Source organism: Camelus bactrianus, chromosome 6 (genome assembly GCF_048773025.1).
Source record: "Camelus bactrianus isolate YW-2024 breed Bactrian camel chromosome 6, ASM4877302v1, whole genome shotgun sequence".
Lineage (NCBI taxonomy): Eukaryota > Metazoa > Chordata > Mammalia > Artiodactyla > Camelidae > Camelus > Camelus bactrianus.
In genome coordinates, this window is record NC_133544.1 from 27,074,473 (window position 1) to 27,092,609 (window position 18,137).

An 18,137-nucleotide genomic window follows, 5' to 3' on the forward strand; every position below is an offset into this window, starting at 1 on the left:
TTTTAAAAGAGCGTTTAAAATGAATTTTATTGTTTAAATTTTACAAGTAGTCTTCAAAGGCTTCAAACAAGAACTCTGTTGCAAAACTCATAAATAGCTTGCCCCAAGTCCCCAAACAAAATGTAAAACAAAATAAAAACTAAACTCTGAAGGATAAGCAAGACTTCAGAATGCTTGGATGTTAGCGGTATTTCTCATTTATAAAGAGATTATCAGGCAACGTACAATCTCCTTCATACAAGTCAAAGAGAGAAAGAGACAGACAACTGAGATCTTTACAAAGCACTCCGAAATCTTCCTATTTCCATGACAAGTGTCACCAGGAAAAAAAAAATCCCATGGAGAAATCACAATAATGAATGAAACTGTAGCATAAAAGTCTGGTGATGGGGGTGGGGAGAGAAGAGAGGAAAATCCACCCTGTTTCTTTCAGGGATGGAGACAGGAAGGATTTGAGATTCCTCGGGGCAGGGAACTTCTGAGCAGATGCCACTAGATTGCTGAATGTTCCCTTAGACCAGAGTCGCCACTGAAGGGGCACAGGTGGTAATTCAGTGACAAAGTCAAGGCAAGAAGAAACTAGGCCACCAGGGGCTCCCCTGGGGCCTCTCAACACTGGTGGCCCAGTGTCTCTGTGCTGCGTGGGACTGCGAGCCTTGGAACAATGGCCAGGGACCCAAAGCAGCTGCATCACTAGATGGGAAAAACAGCACGTCAATCATTTCTGCAGCAGAACCCTGTGGACGGCCGCACAAGGATGCAGAAAATGCTGGGCTGAAATTGCACACCAGGACATGCAGGTCTCAAAAGCCCATTCCATTATCACAGTCATTGCTCCTAATTAAGTATTAAAAGTTCACAATTTAACATTCACTTTTCCTAGTTACAAATACTGGTGAAGTCTTGCTCTGGAGAGAAAGGATTTATTACTTTATTAATGTGATCATTTTGAGCGAGCTAAAAATAGTTTTGCCACTTGTTATCTTTTAAAAAAAAAAATCTCCAAGAACTACACTTTTGACCAAAATGCATACAAGTCATAAGATTTTCAGTTTGGAGGAATTGAAACCGATTACTGTTGGGAGCCAGGAAGCTATAGAAAGGCTGATTCCAATTTAGAGGGACTCAAGCCAAACAAAAAGGGCGCCAGCTCTGAGGAGCACACAGCCCCTGGGACCATCTCCCTGGGGGGAAGGATGAAGTAGTGATGTCACAATGCAGGACAGAAAAAGGGCGTGGCCCGCAGGCTCGTCTCCGCCTCTCTGGTTCACTGATTTGCTATTGTTAACTAACCCCGACTCTGTTGATCTCTGTAAGGTAAGTACAAACATCACTAGCTCATGCACAAGCCATTCAAAGCAGGTAGACGTTGTCTGAAACCACCTCCCTCCACAGGTGTTTCAAGAACGAAGGTAAGGAAATCCCCCTCCCCAAATAAACAGTTTTTAAAAACTTTATTTTCCTAGGAACAATGACATTTGCCAGGATAACAAGGGGAAAGCTTGGGTTACCTGAAATAGATAAAAGAAAGAGCTGATGGAAATAGGGGCAGATGGGCCGGGGTGGGAGAGACCCTGGTCCTAGGCCCAGTTTCTTTTTAAATACATAACAGATAAAGATATTGTGCAAAAAAATAAAGACATTCACATTTTAGCAGTTAAACTTTTATTTTACTTTTTAAAATTTTTATTTACCTTTTTTTTCTTTTTCTTTTCTACAAAAGGCAGACAATGATTGTTGATCTGCAGTTGTTGTGTTGTGCACTCCCCGAAAAGGGGCCAAGTCGGGAGCTGGGTGGGGGGCTCTGAGAATGCCTTCACCGGCGGAACTTGGGGGCTACAAGACCTTGCCAGAGAGGGCGCCCCCGCGGCCCCCTGTCCTGGCCTAGCTCATGTCTATGGTGTTGAAGACCCACTCTGTGAACTTCTTCAGCTTGTCGGAGGCATTCTGGGACTCCTCCTGCAGCCTCAGGTTGTCCTCCCGCAAGTGCTCAACTTCTGCCTGGAGGTGGGCCTTGTCCTCTTTCTCCTGGGAGGGAGAGCAGGGCAGAGAGGGACTCGGAAGGGGCCCGCCTCGCCCAGCCGCTGGGAGGAGTGGCTGGGGCTCTCTCTGCACTTGACCCTTATTTCTCCTCTTCATTCCACTAAACAGGTGTCTACGTGGGCTGGCCCTGGGCGTTTTAAGATGCTCTCACCCCGGGAGCAGGACGTCCAGAGAGATCCACCACAGGTTTATTTTGGACTGTAAGTACATGACTGCGCAGTTTAATGTCTTTGTTAAATAATAAGGAATAAGGGCTGCCTTACTTTTTAGACGATTGTTACTTTTTAGATGATTGTTTAAGAAACAAAACAGTATCTTGCCCGGATATCAATGAGGACATGTGGGTCTGGGCTGTGGACCGCTGATACGAGGGGTGGGGAGGCCGGGAGAGGGCTCAGAGGGGGCTGGCGGAGGTTTAAAGGCTTTCACCAAAAAAGGGAACGCTTTTTCTGTACGTGTACAATGAAGGCCGTCTTGCACTCTGTGTCAGTGGAACCAGGCCCCACGCCCACCCGCCCCCAAAGGCGTGTGTAGCAAGAAAACAGAAAACGCCCACAACTTACTCCACTAACACTAGAGACCAAGGGCTCTCGAGGTTTAAGGGCAGCTTGCATGCACTGGGCAACCCGCTTTGAGAATGTGTGTTTACCTTCTTTAGATCTTCTCGAAGCATCTTCAGCATCCCTTCCAGCTGGTCCACTTTAGAAGCCAGAGTGGGAGAGGAATCTTTACTGCTGGGAACAAGAAATAAGAGACCAGGTTGTCAGGAGCCTCCATGGCTGGGTTTGCCTGGCCTTTTGTTTCAGAGCCAGCTATATTTACAGAACTGTTTGCAATGTCAAATGACTCAGCATGGTGCCCCAACGCACGTTTTTTAAAAATGGCAATCTTAACGAAAGGTAATATAAGTGTGAATTACAGCCAATCAAAGATTGCTTTGATTTTGTCAAAGATGCTGCGTCTCTGTGACCAAAGAATGTTGGACACCAAGTGAACAAGGGCTCTTCGGCGGCACGAGAGGGACTTTCTGGCAGACGCAACTGTCAAACAGTGAAAGGAGTCGCTTTAAGGAGAGCTACTCCTCTGTGTGAGCGTGTCAGGCTGGGGAAGGGTTGGGGCGATCCAGGTAAGTCAAGCCTGTGACTACTCATCCAGTGGCAGCTGATTTATCATGCCCAAGTCTTTTAACTTAGGCTAGTTTAAATATCTAAGTATTTTAAAGATAAGACTACATCTTTCAGAAGCTTGTCAGTCCAACCTTAATGTCTTAAATGCTTTGCTATTATGATGAGCAAACACTAAGGCCCACAATTTTCTTATCTGCTCATTTTCTCCCATTTCATTTAAGTGCTAAAAAGGCTAGGCTAGGGAGCACTGAATGGAAGGGGATGTAATGGATGAGAAGGCCATGCCGCCGGCCGGACAGGTGACTCAGCTGGGCCGGGGCTGAAGACCCTGTCAACTCCTTTCCTCTGCGCTCCTCCACTTGAATTCAAGCCTCGGAAAATTTCCCAGTGAGTTCCCAGAGTCAAACAACCAAAAATCTCAAGGCTCCCATTGGGATTATATGCAGCTTCCTCTTTCCGGAGGTCAAAGGGGAAGAGGCAGTGACTTGAATACCTTTTATTTCATGATGCCAAAAATTCCTTTACTTTAAAAATCAGAAGTTCAAGCTAGAATTCCTGACCTACAGGAAGATGTGTGGCTGTCTTCTAATTCCAGATCCACAGCCAGCCCACAGGGGCATGGAGTGTGACACACAGGCTGTAAGTAGAAGGGAATGATCATGACCTCGAAAGTCTAAGACAGGACAACCAATTAAACGCTGACAGTGAGTAGATTTTAAAAGGGAAGTGGTCAGCCACAATCCATGACCTCACTAGCGGGTCAGATCCGCATGGGTTGAAGGCTAAACGGGTGACAGAATCAGGCTGGTGCTGAACAGAAATACTGAAGTGGGGTGGAGGGGGGAGGGTAGGGCAGGGCTGTCCTTCACAAGCCACTGAGTCCACTGTCCCAGCTCCTGGCGCAGCTGATGCAGCCACTGTCAATAACTCTCAGTAGGCCAGCTTGGCTTCTGAAGACTTGCAAAATGGACTGCGTGTCTGTGTGTGCACTGATAACCTTTACAAACAGGTTTAACTCCATCTGTATTGGCTCACCCACACTGAACAAAGAAAAGACCCCATCCTCATCTTATGATTCTACAAAGATTTTACAAAGATTTAAGGACTGTTTCATAATCCCTTCTCAGGAGAACAGTCCCTGCTCACTCAGGCTTCTCTTCATCCTAAAAAGCTACATTTGGGGCTCTCCCCACCGACGCTAACATTTTTTTTTTTTTAAAGTTCTCGACAGCCAAACTGACCACCACTTTCCTTCCTCAGCAGTCCTAGTGGCAGGATGAAGGCCGCATCAGTCCGTTACACTTGTAACAAACAACCCATGACTCTTTCGCTTTCTCCGTGAAGAGGGTTTCCTTGCAGACTTAAGACGTCTTCCTCAGGTTATCTGTGCACTCTATTCTAGCCTCACTCTTCCTGTTTAGTGGCTGTTTCTGACCAAGTTTTATAGCTACCTGGATTCTTAATCATTCTCGAAAGGTTTTTAAAGAAGAGATTTCAAATGGATGACATGATTCTGCATCAAGGAGTGCTTACTACGTGTCCACAGCTGACTGCTGGGATGCGTTAATATATAATAGTATCACCCATTTACCTAACAACTTCACCATCTGAAACTGAGGGGGAAATGGGACAGTCAGCCTCTCCATAGTTAAGGTCATCGTTCATACTTCTATGTAAAATAAGTAAAACAACAGCTGAAGGAAATCTTAATGCTCCTCCTGGGGACCCAGTTCTAATGTAGGTCTGAAGCAGAACAGAGGGAGACGCAGGCACATTTATAAGCACGACTGACAGCTGGGGAAGAGACTTAAGCTCAGACTCCTACATGTTTAGTCCTTGAGTCTGGTTCTTATTTACTGCAAATGATTTCTCTTAGCTTACCTAATAGACCCTCAAGACATAAAACGTACTATGGCATTAAATAGTCATGAATTGTCATAATTATGACTTTAAGTCATCAAGAACAATTTAACAGTGTTTACAGTAACTAACTACAAGGTGAGTGTCTGGCACCCTAGGGCTGAGCTTCATTCAGGGAACCCATGTGGCCCCATCGCCGGCTGTCACCCGTGGATATGACGCGAGGTGAAGAGTGGTGACTGACCTGCTGTAAGACTTCATCTGGGCCAGAGCCTGGTCCTCAAGCTGGTCACTGTTGGATGCAGCACTCAGAGGGCGATGGTTTTCATCACTAGCAGCAAAGAACGAGGCTCTCTGGACTGGAAAAGGGAGAAGAAACCATTCAGAATTCTGGAGACACATCCTGGGCCCTCTCTATCAGAAGCCAAGCAACGCCCCAGTGGACAGTCAACTCTAATCGACAGGGAGGAACACATCGGAAACCTTATCTCCCAACCCTCCCAGGACAAAATGTTTACTGTTTTACCTGGAAGAGGATAGTAGCCTTGTAATTTCTTTTTTAAAAATAATTGTTTTGAATCAATTTCTATTCCTGCTTTTCCCTTACTCATCAAAGTAGCATTCTATTCAATGCTTCCCTGGGAACAAAACTTGTGCCAAACTTCCAGACCAAGGCTTTCCACTCAGTGACGCCACACAATGTGTTAAAGACCTAGTATTAAGCTGCTTGAGGCTTTGTGAAGGGTGTCCTCCACGAGACGCCTGGCCGCCTCGATGGGCTTTAACCTAGAGCCATACCTGCTCTGTTTCAAAATACACCAACTTCAAGCTGGAGCTAAGGAACAAAATCAAAAAAATTTCCCATTAAGAAAACAAAACTGATTTTATATTAAGGAGAGTGACCAACACGTTGAAATTTACAATCAAGTGAGTGCTGGGGACTTGTCATCAGCTAAAATGGGGCTTTACTGTTCACTGCTCTGTGGTTGCCTGACTTTTGAATTCCATGGCCTAGTCAATTTCCTCTGAAAATTGGAGCTTGACTGAATAGCAACTTTCATTTTTCCAAGCAAGGGCAATAGAACAAAACCTCAAAAACCAATCATTTACTAGCATCATCATTTTACAAAGAACATTTTAGCACCAAAAAAATTTTGGAATGACAATTGTAGAGTCAGTATATTAAAAAAAAAAAAAGATACGTGACAACCTCGTGTCAACACAGAAAGCATTACTTCTAGTTTTTTGTATTTCAGCAGAGCATGTCCGCACTAGTCTAAGGGCCTGCATTTGAAGACCACTGGCTTAACACAAGCACAGAGCCAGTGGGCTGACCAGGAGCACTGCAGACAGAAAGCACGCAACCACACCTGGGAGAGATGAGTGAGAGGGGCGGAGGGAGGACCTGACGTTTGTGGGGACTGGGGCTGGGCCCAGCAGGACAAGCATCCTAACACATCCAGCTGTGCATTTGGCAATGATGAAAACACATGATGAAAAACTCTCTCTGGACCTGTGTTTTCATTCAAGTGATAGCTAGGATTCCTCTGCGCTCTGCCCATCCCACGTGCAGGGAGGGGAGGCATCCGAATTATGAACTCCTATGTGAGGAAACACCAGGTTCCACCTGATTAAATCCAACAGCATGGGTCCTACCACGTGCTCGAGAACTGTCAGCTCACCTGGTTTCTGGCTGTGCTGGTGAAATGCATGTGCTGTCAGTGTGTCCAGAGCTGTCAGTATGTCCAGAGCAGCTCACACTGCCCATGACCTCAGCGTGGCCCAGCCTGGATGGTCAGCGGACTCACCCTCATAGGCCTTGGCAGCATCCACTAGGTTGGACCAGTCCAAATCCGCAGCAGCGTCGGGCAGCGGCATCAGGCCGGGGTCGGGCATGGGCGGCCTCCGGGTCTCCTGGACATCAGTGAGCGAGCTGTCTGAGGCCGAGAACTCTCCTGCAGGAAGGGACAAGGAATAAGAGACTTCTCATGCCTGCAGCAGAACCACTCAAAATTTTACACATTTCCTGTTTGCCACGATAGATCTGTAAGTTATTCGTTACCTGGAATCAGTTTCTAGTCTAACAGGCCATTAGTGGCCATTCTAAAGCTGAGTGGAACTAGGAACTGGCTTCCTCCAGTCTTCATTTTTTTTTTTTTAATAACCCCCACTGTCCCATTTCTAGTGATGGGAGTCACGGAAAAGTTATGAAGGGGATGACTTCACAGAGAGCTGGGTTTTGCAGCCAAACCTGGGAGGCTCGTGGATGCCTGTGGGAGGGGATACTAAAGCTTATTTTTACCCGCATTGGACCCCCAGCACCCCTGGGACTGGGGAGGGACAGACCCATCCGTGGCCCACATCTGTCCCGTATCCCAGGGATGGCCCACTGGTTTCTCCAGTTGGGTGTATCCAGGGTGGTGTGAGAACCAAATCCGAGCACGTGAGAGTGAGGGCTGGGTCACCCAGTGGAGTAACACAGGTTAACTGGTGTCAGCATCCTTCTCCTTCCAAAGGACACAATAAGCAACTCTTGGCATCAGTTTTGGTTTACAGCAGCCCAACATCCCAAGCCCCTTCTAAGGTGACAATTAAAAAAAAAATACAAGTATTAAACTATAGTAACAACTCCTCTTTGCCTAGGCTGGGCCTGGGAGGAGCAGGTGCAACGAGCCACTCTGTGCAGCGGAGGTGTGCTGTTACGGCTCAGGCTGATACCGGCAGAGAAGGTGGGAAAGGGAGCTCATGAAATGAAGATGCTCTCAATGCAGCAGAAGCTGGGGTGGAAATGAGGGCAGAACGTGCGCCTCCTTGGGATGCGCCACCCGCAGAATCCACGCAAACAGCCAAGAGCGAAGCTCTCAGTTAAAAATCTATAAGCAACTCCAGAAATACCTGTTTGTAAGGAGCTGCCAATGATGATAGCCTGTAAACCAGAGTATATTTAGTGCTTGTTTTCCTTTCAAATTACATAAAGAACCACTCTGAAGCACGGCTGCTAGTTACTGATGTGCTTAAAATTAGCACAATTTTGAGTAAATGGAAACCAACAGACACTGCCTGATAGTAAAGGCTCAGTTCTATTTAAGCTTGCTCCCACCAAGGATGAATAGCAGGAACAGACAATTCTGTGTGTCACTCACAACCCTTCAGCTCTTTTATCCCTGGGGCTCAAATTTCTATTTGGGAAAGAAAGAAGTCGCCCATTCCTGAGACACCTATGGGGTGGTCAAGCCCACAAGACCAAGGTAGAGGGATCAGCCCAGCAAGGATCGGCCAGTTCGGGGTGTGGGGGCACTGCGGCTGCTGCCCGACTCTCAGGAAAGCAAGAAGAGGTGATGGGAGGCTGCTCCGAGAGGGGGCACCCGTTCCTTCCCTTCCTCAGCGCCAGGCCTTCCAGCCCAGGCTCCCTCGGCTGGACAGAGACCGCGGGCGGGAGGCAGATTTCAAGGCCGTTCTCTTAGCATGTGAGCTTCGAGGAGGTAGGGTCTACTGTAACGCAGCACATGCAGACAGGCCTTCACGGAAGGTTTGCTATTATCGCTACAAAGGTTAAAAAAGGGACATGAAAGAAGCATTGGAGGTAGGCAGGAAGTTGTAGGAGGGATGGACTTGAGGGGAGAGTGGTCCCAAGGCAGGGAGAGAAGGGGAGGAGGGGTGGTTACCATTTAGGTCACTCTTAGGAGGCGGTGTCTAGAGTCTGGGTGGTAAAAAGCAGTCATTTCATGTGTCAACTTTGGTTCCTGGAGGGTGACCTCTCAGAGCAAAGAGAAGCCAGATTTGAGCTGCAGTTGGATGTGAAGAGGGAGGAGGTGGGGGTGATCCTTGAGTGATGTCTGCCAAGGGTGACAAGGGAGGGGCTGTGTCGGGGAGCAGGATGGAGTTGAGGGAGGAACACTCATGAGAGGGAGTTGAGAGCTCAGGAATGATGTGGGGAGAAAGCAGACTATGCAAGCAGGAGAGCTAAAGACAATACTGCCCCAAAGAAGCAGCAGAAGGAAGGAAATGGGGTATCAATGGACACTGAGGGAGGGAAAGCTCTAGCAGAATTCACGAAAGGATAAAGCACAAGAGGGAGGTGGCGTTGCAGCCGTACTTATGAAAAACAAGCGGGAACACAGGTTTCATGATAAGTATCTGCTGTGCTGGGCTACAGTGGGGAGGGCAGGTGCAGAACCCTGGAATGGAGTTGGACAGAGAGACAAGGAAGAAAAAAACAAAATCCACAGGCCCCCACTATGGCCCTTAATAACACTGGGATCTAGTAAGGTCATTGAGGAAATCAGGCATTTATGAATCAAAGGGAAAAACATGGAGATGCTCATCAATAAGCCTTTTTCTAAAATAATACCCACTTACTCAGTGCATGAATGAATGAATGAATGCATGAGTCAACAGATGGGTGGCCGACACCACAGGTAATATTCTCACAGCTGGGGAAAGGCAGAACAAATGGCGTGGCTCGGGAGAGCCAGTAGATACAATTAAACTAATAATATGTAATAATAAAATAATAAATAACGAAACTAATCTAGTGTTAGCCAAATTTGCCCAATCCTAACAGTAGCTGGTAAAAATACTAATTCCCACACCACATTTTTATATTCAAATTCAGCAGGTCTTAGGTGAAGCCTGGAAATCTGCATTTTTGGGGGGTAGGAAATGGGGGGAGAGGTAATTAGATTGATTGATTTATTTTTAAATGGAGGTACTGGGGATTGAACCCAGGATCTCATGCATGCTAAGCATGTGCTCTACCACTGACCTATACCCTCCCCCACCTGAAAATCTGTATTTTCAACAAGTAGCCCAAAGGAGAGCTTTTACACACATCAGGTGCCTGAGTTTTGTGGCTGCTCCATAGGGGCTGCCCCTCAGTCACCTGGCTCTGAAGGCCAAGGGGGGCTTATGTTCCTGGGTCCCACAGAACTCTTAACAACTGGAGACACAGTTCCTGGCAGGCTACTATCCCTGGGGAGCTGCTAGACAGCAGACAGAACCCCCCTACTGCAACCCCCATCTTTCTGGGGAAGAAGACCTATTTGCTTGTCCTAGAGTGCTTATCCTTGTGGTTCCACAGGACTGTACAGTTTTGCATACTTTAATAGCTGCTGCCTGAGGTTCTGGTTTCTAATCAGCCTGAATCTAGGTACTGACTGAGATCCTCCCCTTGGAGACACTGACAGGTCTTGTCAAATCCTCAACTACAAGAGGCTAATGAACATAAAATAGGCTGCTTGGACAATCACAAAGGTTTGAGAGACAACCAGGAGGTTGGGCACAGTAGAAAGATAAGGTTCATCTTCTACATGAGGTGACTCCTCAAGACTGGGAGAGATGACTGTTTTATCTAATGCAAAGAAACCAACAGAGAGAGTCAAGGAAGACAGAGAAACAAAGGAAAATGTCCCAAATGAGAAAACAAGAAAAACCTCAGGAACAATCCTCAGTGAAATGAAGGTAAATAACCTACCTGATGAAGAGGTCAAAATGATGGTCCTAAAGACACTCACCAAGCTCAGGAGAAGAATGGATGGACACAATGAGAACTTCAACAAAGACACAGAACATACAAGAAAGTACCAAACAGAAGTCACAAAGCTGAAGTATACAATAAGTGGACTGAAAAATACACTAAAGGGTTTAAACAGCAGACTAGATGGAGCAGAAGAAAGAATCAGTAAAGTCAAACACAGGGAACTTTCCCAGTCAGAGCAGCAAGAAGAAAAAAGATTGAGAAACAGTGAAGATAGCTCCACGGACTTATGGAGCAACATCAAGTGGACCAACATTCACATTATAGGGGCCCCAGAAGGAGAGAGAAGAGGGCAGAAAACTTGTTTGAATGACTGAAAACTTCCCTAACCTGCAAAAAGAAACAGATATCCAGATCCAGGGAGTCCAGAGTGCTCCAAAACGATGAATCCAAAGAGATCCACACCAGAACATATGACAAGTAAAAATGTGAAAAGTTAGAGAGGAGGAGAGAATCTTAAAAGCAGCAAGAGAAAAACAACTTGTTATGTGGAAGGGAACTCACCCCCACTAGACTACCAGCACATTTTTCAGTAGAAACTTTCAGAAGGGAATGGCATGAGATATTCAAAGTGGTAAAGGGGGGAAAAAAAAAACTGCCAACAAAAAACACTCTACCTGGCAAAGCTGTCATTCAGAATTGAATTCCAGACAAGCAAAAAAGCTAAAAGAGTTCACACTAGTCCCCAGCCTTACAAGAAATGTTAAAGGGTCTTTTTTAAGCAGAGAGAAAGAATGCTAATTAGTAACAAGAAAACATATGAAAGTATAAATCTCACTGGAAAAAGTAAGTATATAGTAAAGGTGGTGGGTTAACCACTCATAAAACTAGTATGAAGGTTAGAAGACAGAAGTAGTAAAAATAACCCTAACTACAACAGTTAGTTAAGGGATACACAAGATAAAAAGATGTAAAATGTGACATAAAAACATAAAATGGGGGGAGAGCAAAAATTAGAGCTTTAGAATATGTTCAAACTTAAGTTGTTATCAACTTAAAATACACTGTTATAAATTGTCTTAAGTAAGCCTCATGCTAACCACAAAGCAAAATTCTATGGTAGATACACAAAAGATAAAGAAGTCAAAGCACACCCCTAAAGAAAGTCATCAAACCACACAGGAAGACAGTAAAAGAAGGAACACAGGAACTACGAAACAGCCAGAAAACAATAAAATGGTAATAAAAGTCCATAACCATCAACAATTGCCTGAAATATAAAAGAAAAATTCTTCAATTAAAAGACATAGAGTGGCTAAACAGATAAAATATCCAGATCTATCTAATTGTTGCCTTTAAGAGACTCACTTCACATGTAAGAACACATACAGGCTGAAAGGGATGGAAAAAGATACTCTGTGCAAATGGAAACCAAAAGAAAGTTGGGGTAGCTATACTTAGATGAAACAGACTTTAAGACAAAGAAGATCATGACATAATGATAAAGGAATCATTCAACAAGAGGATATAACATTTGTAAATGTTTATGCACACAACATAGGAGCAGCTAATTATATAAAGCAAACATTAAAAGACCTAAAAGAATAGACAGAAATACAATAATAGTAGGGGACTTTAATACACCACTTTCAACAAATGATAGATCATCCAGACAGAAACTAAGTAAGGAAACAATGACCTTAAATGACATGTTATACCAGATGAACTTAACAAACATACATAAAACAGTCCATTACAAAGCAGCAGAATACTTGTTCTTCTCAAGTGCACATGCAGTATTCTCCAGGACAGACCGTATCTTAGGCTACAACTCTTAGTAAATTTAAGAAGAGTGAAATCACATCAAGCATCTTTTCTGACCACAATGGTATGTACTAGAAATTAATTACAGGGGAAAACTGGAAAATTCACAAATAGGTAGAGATTAAACAATATGCTACTGAACAACCAATGGGTCTAAGAAGAAATCAAAAGAGAAATTTAAAAAAAATACTTTGAGACAAATGAAAATGGAAATATAACACACCAAATTATGGGATGCAGCAAAAGCAGTTCTAAGAGGGAAGTTCATAGCAATGAATGTCTATATCAAGAAACAAGAAAGACCTCAAACAACCAAATTTTACATCTCAAGGAACTAGGAAAAGAAGAATAAAGCCCACATTGAGTAAAAGGAAGAAAATAACAAAGATCAGAGTAAAATAAATGAAATCAAGACTAAAAAGATAATTTAAAAAAGACTGATGAAATTAAGAGCTGGTTCTTTGAAAAGATAAACAAAATTGACAAACATTAGCTATACTCAGAAAGAAAAAATAGACAGAGGACTCAAAATCAGAAATGAAAGAGGAGGTGTTACATATGATACCCCAGAAATACAAAGGATCATCAGAGATTGCCAACAAACTGGACAACCTAGAGGAAATGAAACACACAACCTACCAAGACTGAATCATGAAGAAATAGGAAATCTGAACAAACCAATTACTAATAAGGGCATTGAATCAGTAACCACAAACCTCCCAACAAACAAAAGTCAGGAACCCAGACAGATTTACTGATGAATTCCAAAAAACATTCCAAGAAGAATTAATACCATTCCTTCTCAAACTCTTCCAAAAAATAGAAGAGGATGGAACACTTCCAAACTCATTTAATAAGGCCAGCATTATCTTGATATGGAAACCAGACAAGGACACCACAAGAAAAAATTATAGGACAATATCCCCAATCAACATAGATGCAAAACTCCTCAGCAAAATATTAGAAAACCAAATTCAACAATACATTAAGAGGATCATACACCATGTTCAAGTGGGTTTTATTCCAGGGATGCAAGGATAGTTCGGTAATGTTGTTACTCACCACATTAACAAAATGAAAGCTAAAAACCATATTATCATCTCAATAGATGCAGAAAAGCATTTTACATTTTCAACATCCATTTATCATTAAAAACTCTCAACAAACTGAGTATAGAGGGAACATACCTCAGCATAATAAAGGCCATATGTGGCAAGCCCATAGCTAACATCATACTCAACTTTAGAAAGCTGAAAGCTTTTCCTTTAAGATCAGGAGCAAGACAAGGATGCCTACTCTTACCACTTTTATTCAACATAGTATTGGAAGTCCTAGCCCAAACACTTAGGCAAGAAAAAGACATAAGAGGCATCTAGGAAAGATGGAGTAAAACTGTCACTATTTGCAGATAACATTATTTATAGAAAACCCTAAAGACTCCACCAAAAAATTATTAGAACTAGTCAAAGAACTCAGGAAAGTTGTAGGACACAAAATCAATATACAAAAACCTGCTGCATTTCTATGTGCCAATAACTATCAAAAGCAGATATTAAGAAAGAAATCTCATATATAGTTGCATCAAAAATAATAAAATGCCTAAGAATAAATTTAATCGAGGTGGTAAAAGACCTGTACACTAAACAGTATAAGACACTAATGACAGAAACTGAAGAAGATACAAATGAAGATATTCAATGCTCATGGGTTAGAAGAATATTGTTAAAATGTCCATACTGTCCAAAGCAATCTACATATCCACATCAATCCCTGTCAAAATCTCAATGGCATTTTTCATAGAAATACAGCAATCCTCAAATTTGTATGGAACCACAAGAGGCCCTGAATAGCCAAACCAGTCTTGAAAAAGAACCTAAAAGCTGGAGGCATCACGCTTCCCGATTTCAAATTTTATTACAGGGCCACAATAAAATAGTTTGTACTGGCATCAAAACAGACAGATAAATCAACGGAACAGAATAGAAAGCCCAGAAATCCACATACGCAGTCAATTAATTTATGGACAAAGGAGGCATGAATATACAATGAGGAAAAGACAGTCTCTTCAATAAATGGCACTGGGAAAACTGGAAAACCACATGCAAAAGAATGAATCTGGACCACTATTTTATAGCTTACACAAAAGCTAACTCATAATGAATTAAAGACTTGAATGTAAGACCTGAAACCATAAAACTCCTAGAAGAAAACAAAGGTGGCAAGTTCTTTGACAGAAGTCTTGGCGATAATTTTTTTTTTTTTGGATTTAACACCAAAAGCAAAGGCAACAAAACGAGAAATAAACAAGTATGACTACATCAAACTATAAGGCTGCTTTCTGCACGGCAAGGGGAACCATTAAAAAAAAGAAAAGGCCACCTACCAAGTGGGAGAAAATGTTTGCAAATTATATATCTGATGGGGGTTAGTATTCAAAATACATACAAATAACTCATACAGCTCGACAGCAAAAAAGCAAACAATCTGAATGAAAAACAGGTAGAAGATTTGAATAGACATTTTCCCAAAGACATACAGAGAGCCAACAGGTATATGAAAAGACGCTCAACATCACTAATCAGCCAGGAAATGCAAATCAAAACCCTACTGAGATGTCACCTCATGCCTGTTCAATGGCTATTATAAAAAAGACAAGAAGTAACAATGTTGGTGAGACTATGGAGGAAAGAGAGCTCTTGTGCATGGCTGGTGAGAATGTACACTGGTGTAACCACTATGGAAAACAGTATGGCCGTTCCTCAAAAAAATTAAAAACAGAGTTACCACATGATCCAGCAATTCTACTTAGTATTTAACCAAGGAAATCAAAAACACTTACTTGAAAAAATATATGCATCCCATGTTCATTGCAGCATTATATACAATAGCCAAGACATGGAAGCCACCTAGGTGTCCACTAATGGATGAATGGATAAAGAAAATGTGTGCATGCGTGTGCGTGTGTATATAGACACACACACACACACACACAATGGGAATTTATTCAGCCATAAAAATGAAATCCTGCCATTTGAAACAACATGGATGGACCTTAAGGGCATTATGCTAATTGAAAAAGTCAGAGAAAACACAAAAACTGCATGACCTATCACACTTTTTGTGAAATCTTTAAAAAAAAATTGAGCTCTTAGGCAAAGACAACAGATTGGTGGTTGTCACAAGTACAGGGTGAGGGTAGTTGAAATTAGTGAAGGGAGTTAAAAGGACAAATTTCCAACAATATGATTTGTTATAAAACAAGTAAGTCATGAGGATAAAATGTATAGCATGGAAACTATAGTTAATAACACTGTTTTGCATATTTGAAAAAACTACTATAAAAGTAGATCTTAAACGTTCTCATCAGAATAAAAACTCTTACACTACGTATGGTGATGGATGTTAACTACACTCATATCATTTCGCAGTATATACAAATATCTAACCATTATGTTGTACACCTGAAACTAATATAATATTATATGTCAGTTTTACCTTATTTATAAAAACAAAAACAAGCATCCTAGATGACTCTCATGGTCTGGTGAGGTTCAAGGTCTATTCCCCATGATCTGAGATTACAGGTGAGAGGCTGAATGAGGGAGGGCTGGTGAGCCTGGATAATCTGAGCCCGCACTCAGCACTTCCTCTAATTCTCATTCTCTGAGCAAACTGAGTGGTAGGTGTTTCTGGGGACACCATCATCAGTAGGGCTGTTCAGCTGCAGCTGAGAACAAACTTACCATGCAGTGACTTCATCCCCAAGGTGTAAGAGGGCCTCCGCAGCGGAAGAGACTTGGGGAGAGAAGGGTACGTGCTACTGAAGAGGACATCGTTGGGCAGGGCTTGGTCCAGAAGTGAAGCCCTTGAGGTGAAAAAGTGCTCCCTCTGGCCACTGTAAATACTCTCATCTGACAGAGTTCTGTGCAAGGCCCGCCTTGAGGTGGGGGTGGTGGGAAAAGGAGACTGAGGAGAGGAGAGCGCGTGGAACTGAAAAACAGCATCAAGACAACAGAGTCAATTTTCCAGGTCATGTACCCAAGACCTGGGGCGGGGGATGAGTGGGTTAACAAAATCACTCTTGTAGACCCCACCCTTCAAATCCTGGAGCCCAACAAGGAAGCCAAGGTCTACCATCTCTGTCCACATCCCTGAGAGCTAAAATGGGAGTTCCTGGTCATCATGGCTGCATAGCTCAGCACGCTGCCTGCAGCCAATCAGCGCTCAGCACAAAATTCAGGTATGTGACTGATAAGCAGATTCATCACTATCATATCACGGCTAACAAGACTTTAGGATCAGACAAGGGTGTGTTTTATTTGAATCCTATGTCTTTGACCAAATCATGTAATCACTCTGAGCCCAATTCCTCGTCTACTGAGACAGGGCACAACACCTCAGGATCATTATGAGGATTACATGAAACACTGGACGATCACAATAGCGTTTTATCAGTGGCGTTACAAAATAGCGTTATGGTCCCCAGGGGAGCAGCCATGGTGCCCAGAAGGGATCCTCAGAAGCTTGTCATGTGACCGCACGTCTGCCGGGCAACAGGAACATTTGAGCATCACAATATATTAACTCAAATAATAGGTGGCTCTTGATAAACATTAACTCCTAATATATTTAATGAGTTTGAGAGATTATTTTTTGAGATGGATTTCTTTTCATGAAATAAAAATAGGGGAAGTCATCTTTATAAATGACAAGTACTTATACAGTTGTATATAAATGACAAAAGCTCCAGACGGCTGTATCTTGTCAACGTCTTATGCCTTTGTGACTAGATTTGATTTTCACTTGAGATTTTTCTGCAAAGAGCAAGCTTCTGAGAATCCATTCGTGGTGAAACCACAGACACATTAATAATATTGAAATATCCAGCATGCTGAAAGCCAGCGGGGCATTTGGTCCGTTAACAGAGGAGTCCTTATTCAGTTCCTTTTAGATGATTGTTCACCTTGGCAGGGGGAACAGTGTGCAGAACAGGCGAGGATGTGAGTAGGAGGGCTGACTCACTGCTGGCAGGAAGCCACTGTCAAACTTTCCATGATACTTTGAAGGGACAGAGAGATAATGATATGGCAACAGCTCCATTTAAGAGGCTGAGAACAGAGCTGAGGTTCAGACTCATTCACGTGTGGAACATACTTCCGTCCAGCAAGCCTAGGGTTATTCAAGTCAAAGCTACCCACAATGTGGTACGTGCAGTTGCTGCATAAATATGAAACAATGATTAATCAGATGCATTGTAAATGAGCCCCAGGTGTAGCCAGCTGTGTTCACTTTTCAAAATTCACAATGAGTTAAACCCAAAGTATGTGTACATGCTTACCTTGAAAACTAAGCCGCTGTGATAAATGCTCTGTGAGTCCTTAAGTGGAGGGGACTCGGTATGGAAATTTCCCTTCTCACTTCACAGAGAAGAGTGGGCATTAGAGAAGTTAAATGACTTGTTAATGGTACTTAAAAAAAAAAATAAAAGCCAAATCATCTCTCTCCACCTTCAAGGTTCTAGGACTATCACATAAGGCTCCTGCCTACGAGGCCAGATGTCAGATCTCTCTATTCAAAACCTGCTCTCAGTCTTTTCTCGCACCTCTGGGTTCAGCAGAGGGTTTTCCTTTTCCAGTGACTATGCCCACCCTGATGGTTTTACAGGAGGGAGATTTCCCACCAGTTCTGGTTTGGCCTCTTTGGGAAATAATATACTTCAAGGCAGTAAACAGCTACCTTGAAGAGATCCTTTGAGTAATGTGATTTACTAAAAGGCATAATATCCTCCCCTAAAGGGAGGCAGGGGA

At 43.1% G+C, this 18,137-nt stretch overlaps 1 protein-coding gene across 8 annotated transcripts in view; it reads right to left on the bottom strand.

Annotated features, from left to right (window-relative positions):
• Positions 1-18,137, bottom strand: part of SIPA1L1 (signal induced proliferation associated 1 like 1) — a 340,274-nt gene continuing 322,137 nt past the window's right edge. For 7 of the 8 annotated variants that reach the window (XM_074365310.1, XM_074365312.1, XM_074365314.1 and 4 more), the window contains 5 exons: positions 16,074-16,320; positions 6,839-6,985; positions 5,275-5,389; positions 2,693-2,777; positions 1-2,028 (listed from right to left, as the gene is read on the bottom strand). In XM_074365310.1, coding sequence (XP_074221411.1) covers positions 1,885-2,028; positions 2,693-2,777; positions 5,275-5,389; positions 6,839-6,985; positions 16,074-16,320 — 738 coding nt within the window. In that variant the 3' untranslated portion in view covers positions 1-1,884. The remainder of the gene's footprint in view (positions 2,029-2,692; positions 2,778-5,274; positions 5,390-6,838; positions 6,986-16,073; positions 16,321-18,137) is intronic. The other variant, XM_074365313.1, reaches the window with a different exon arrangement.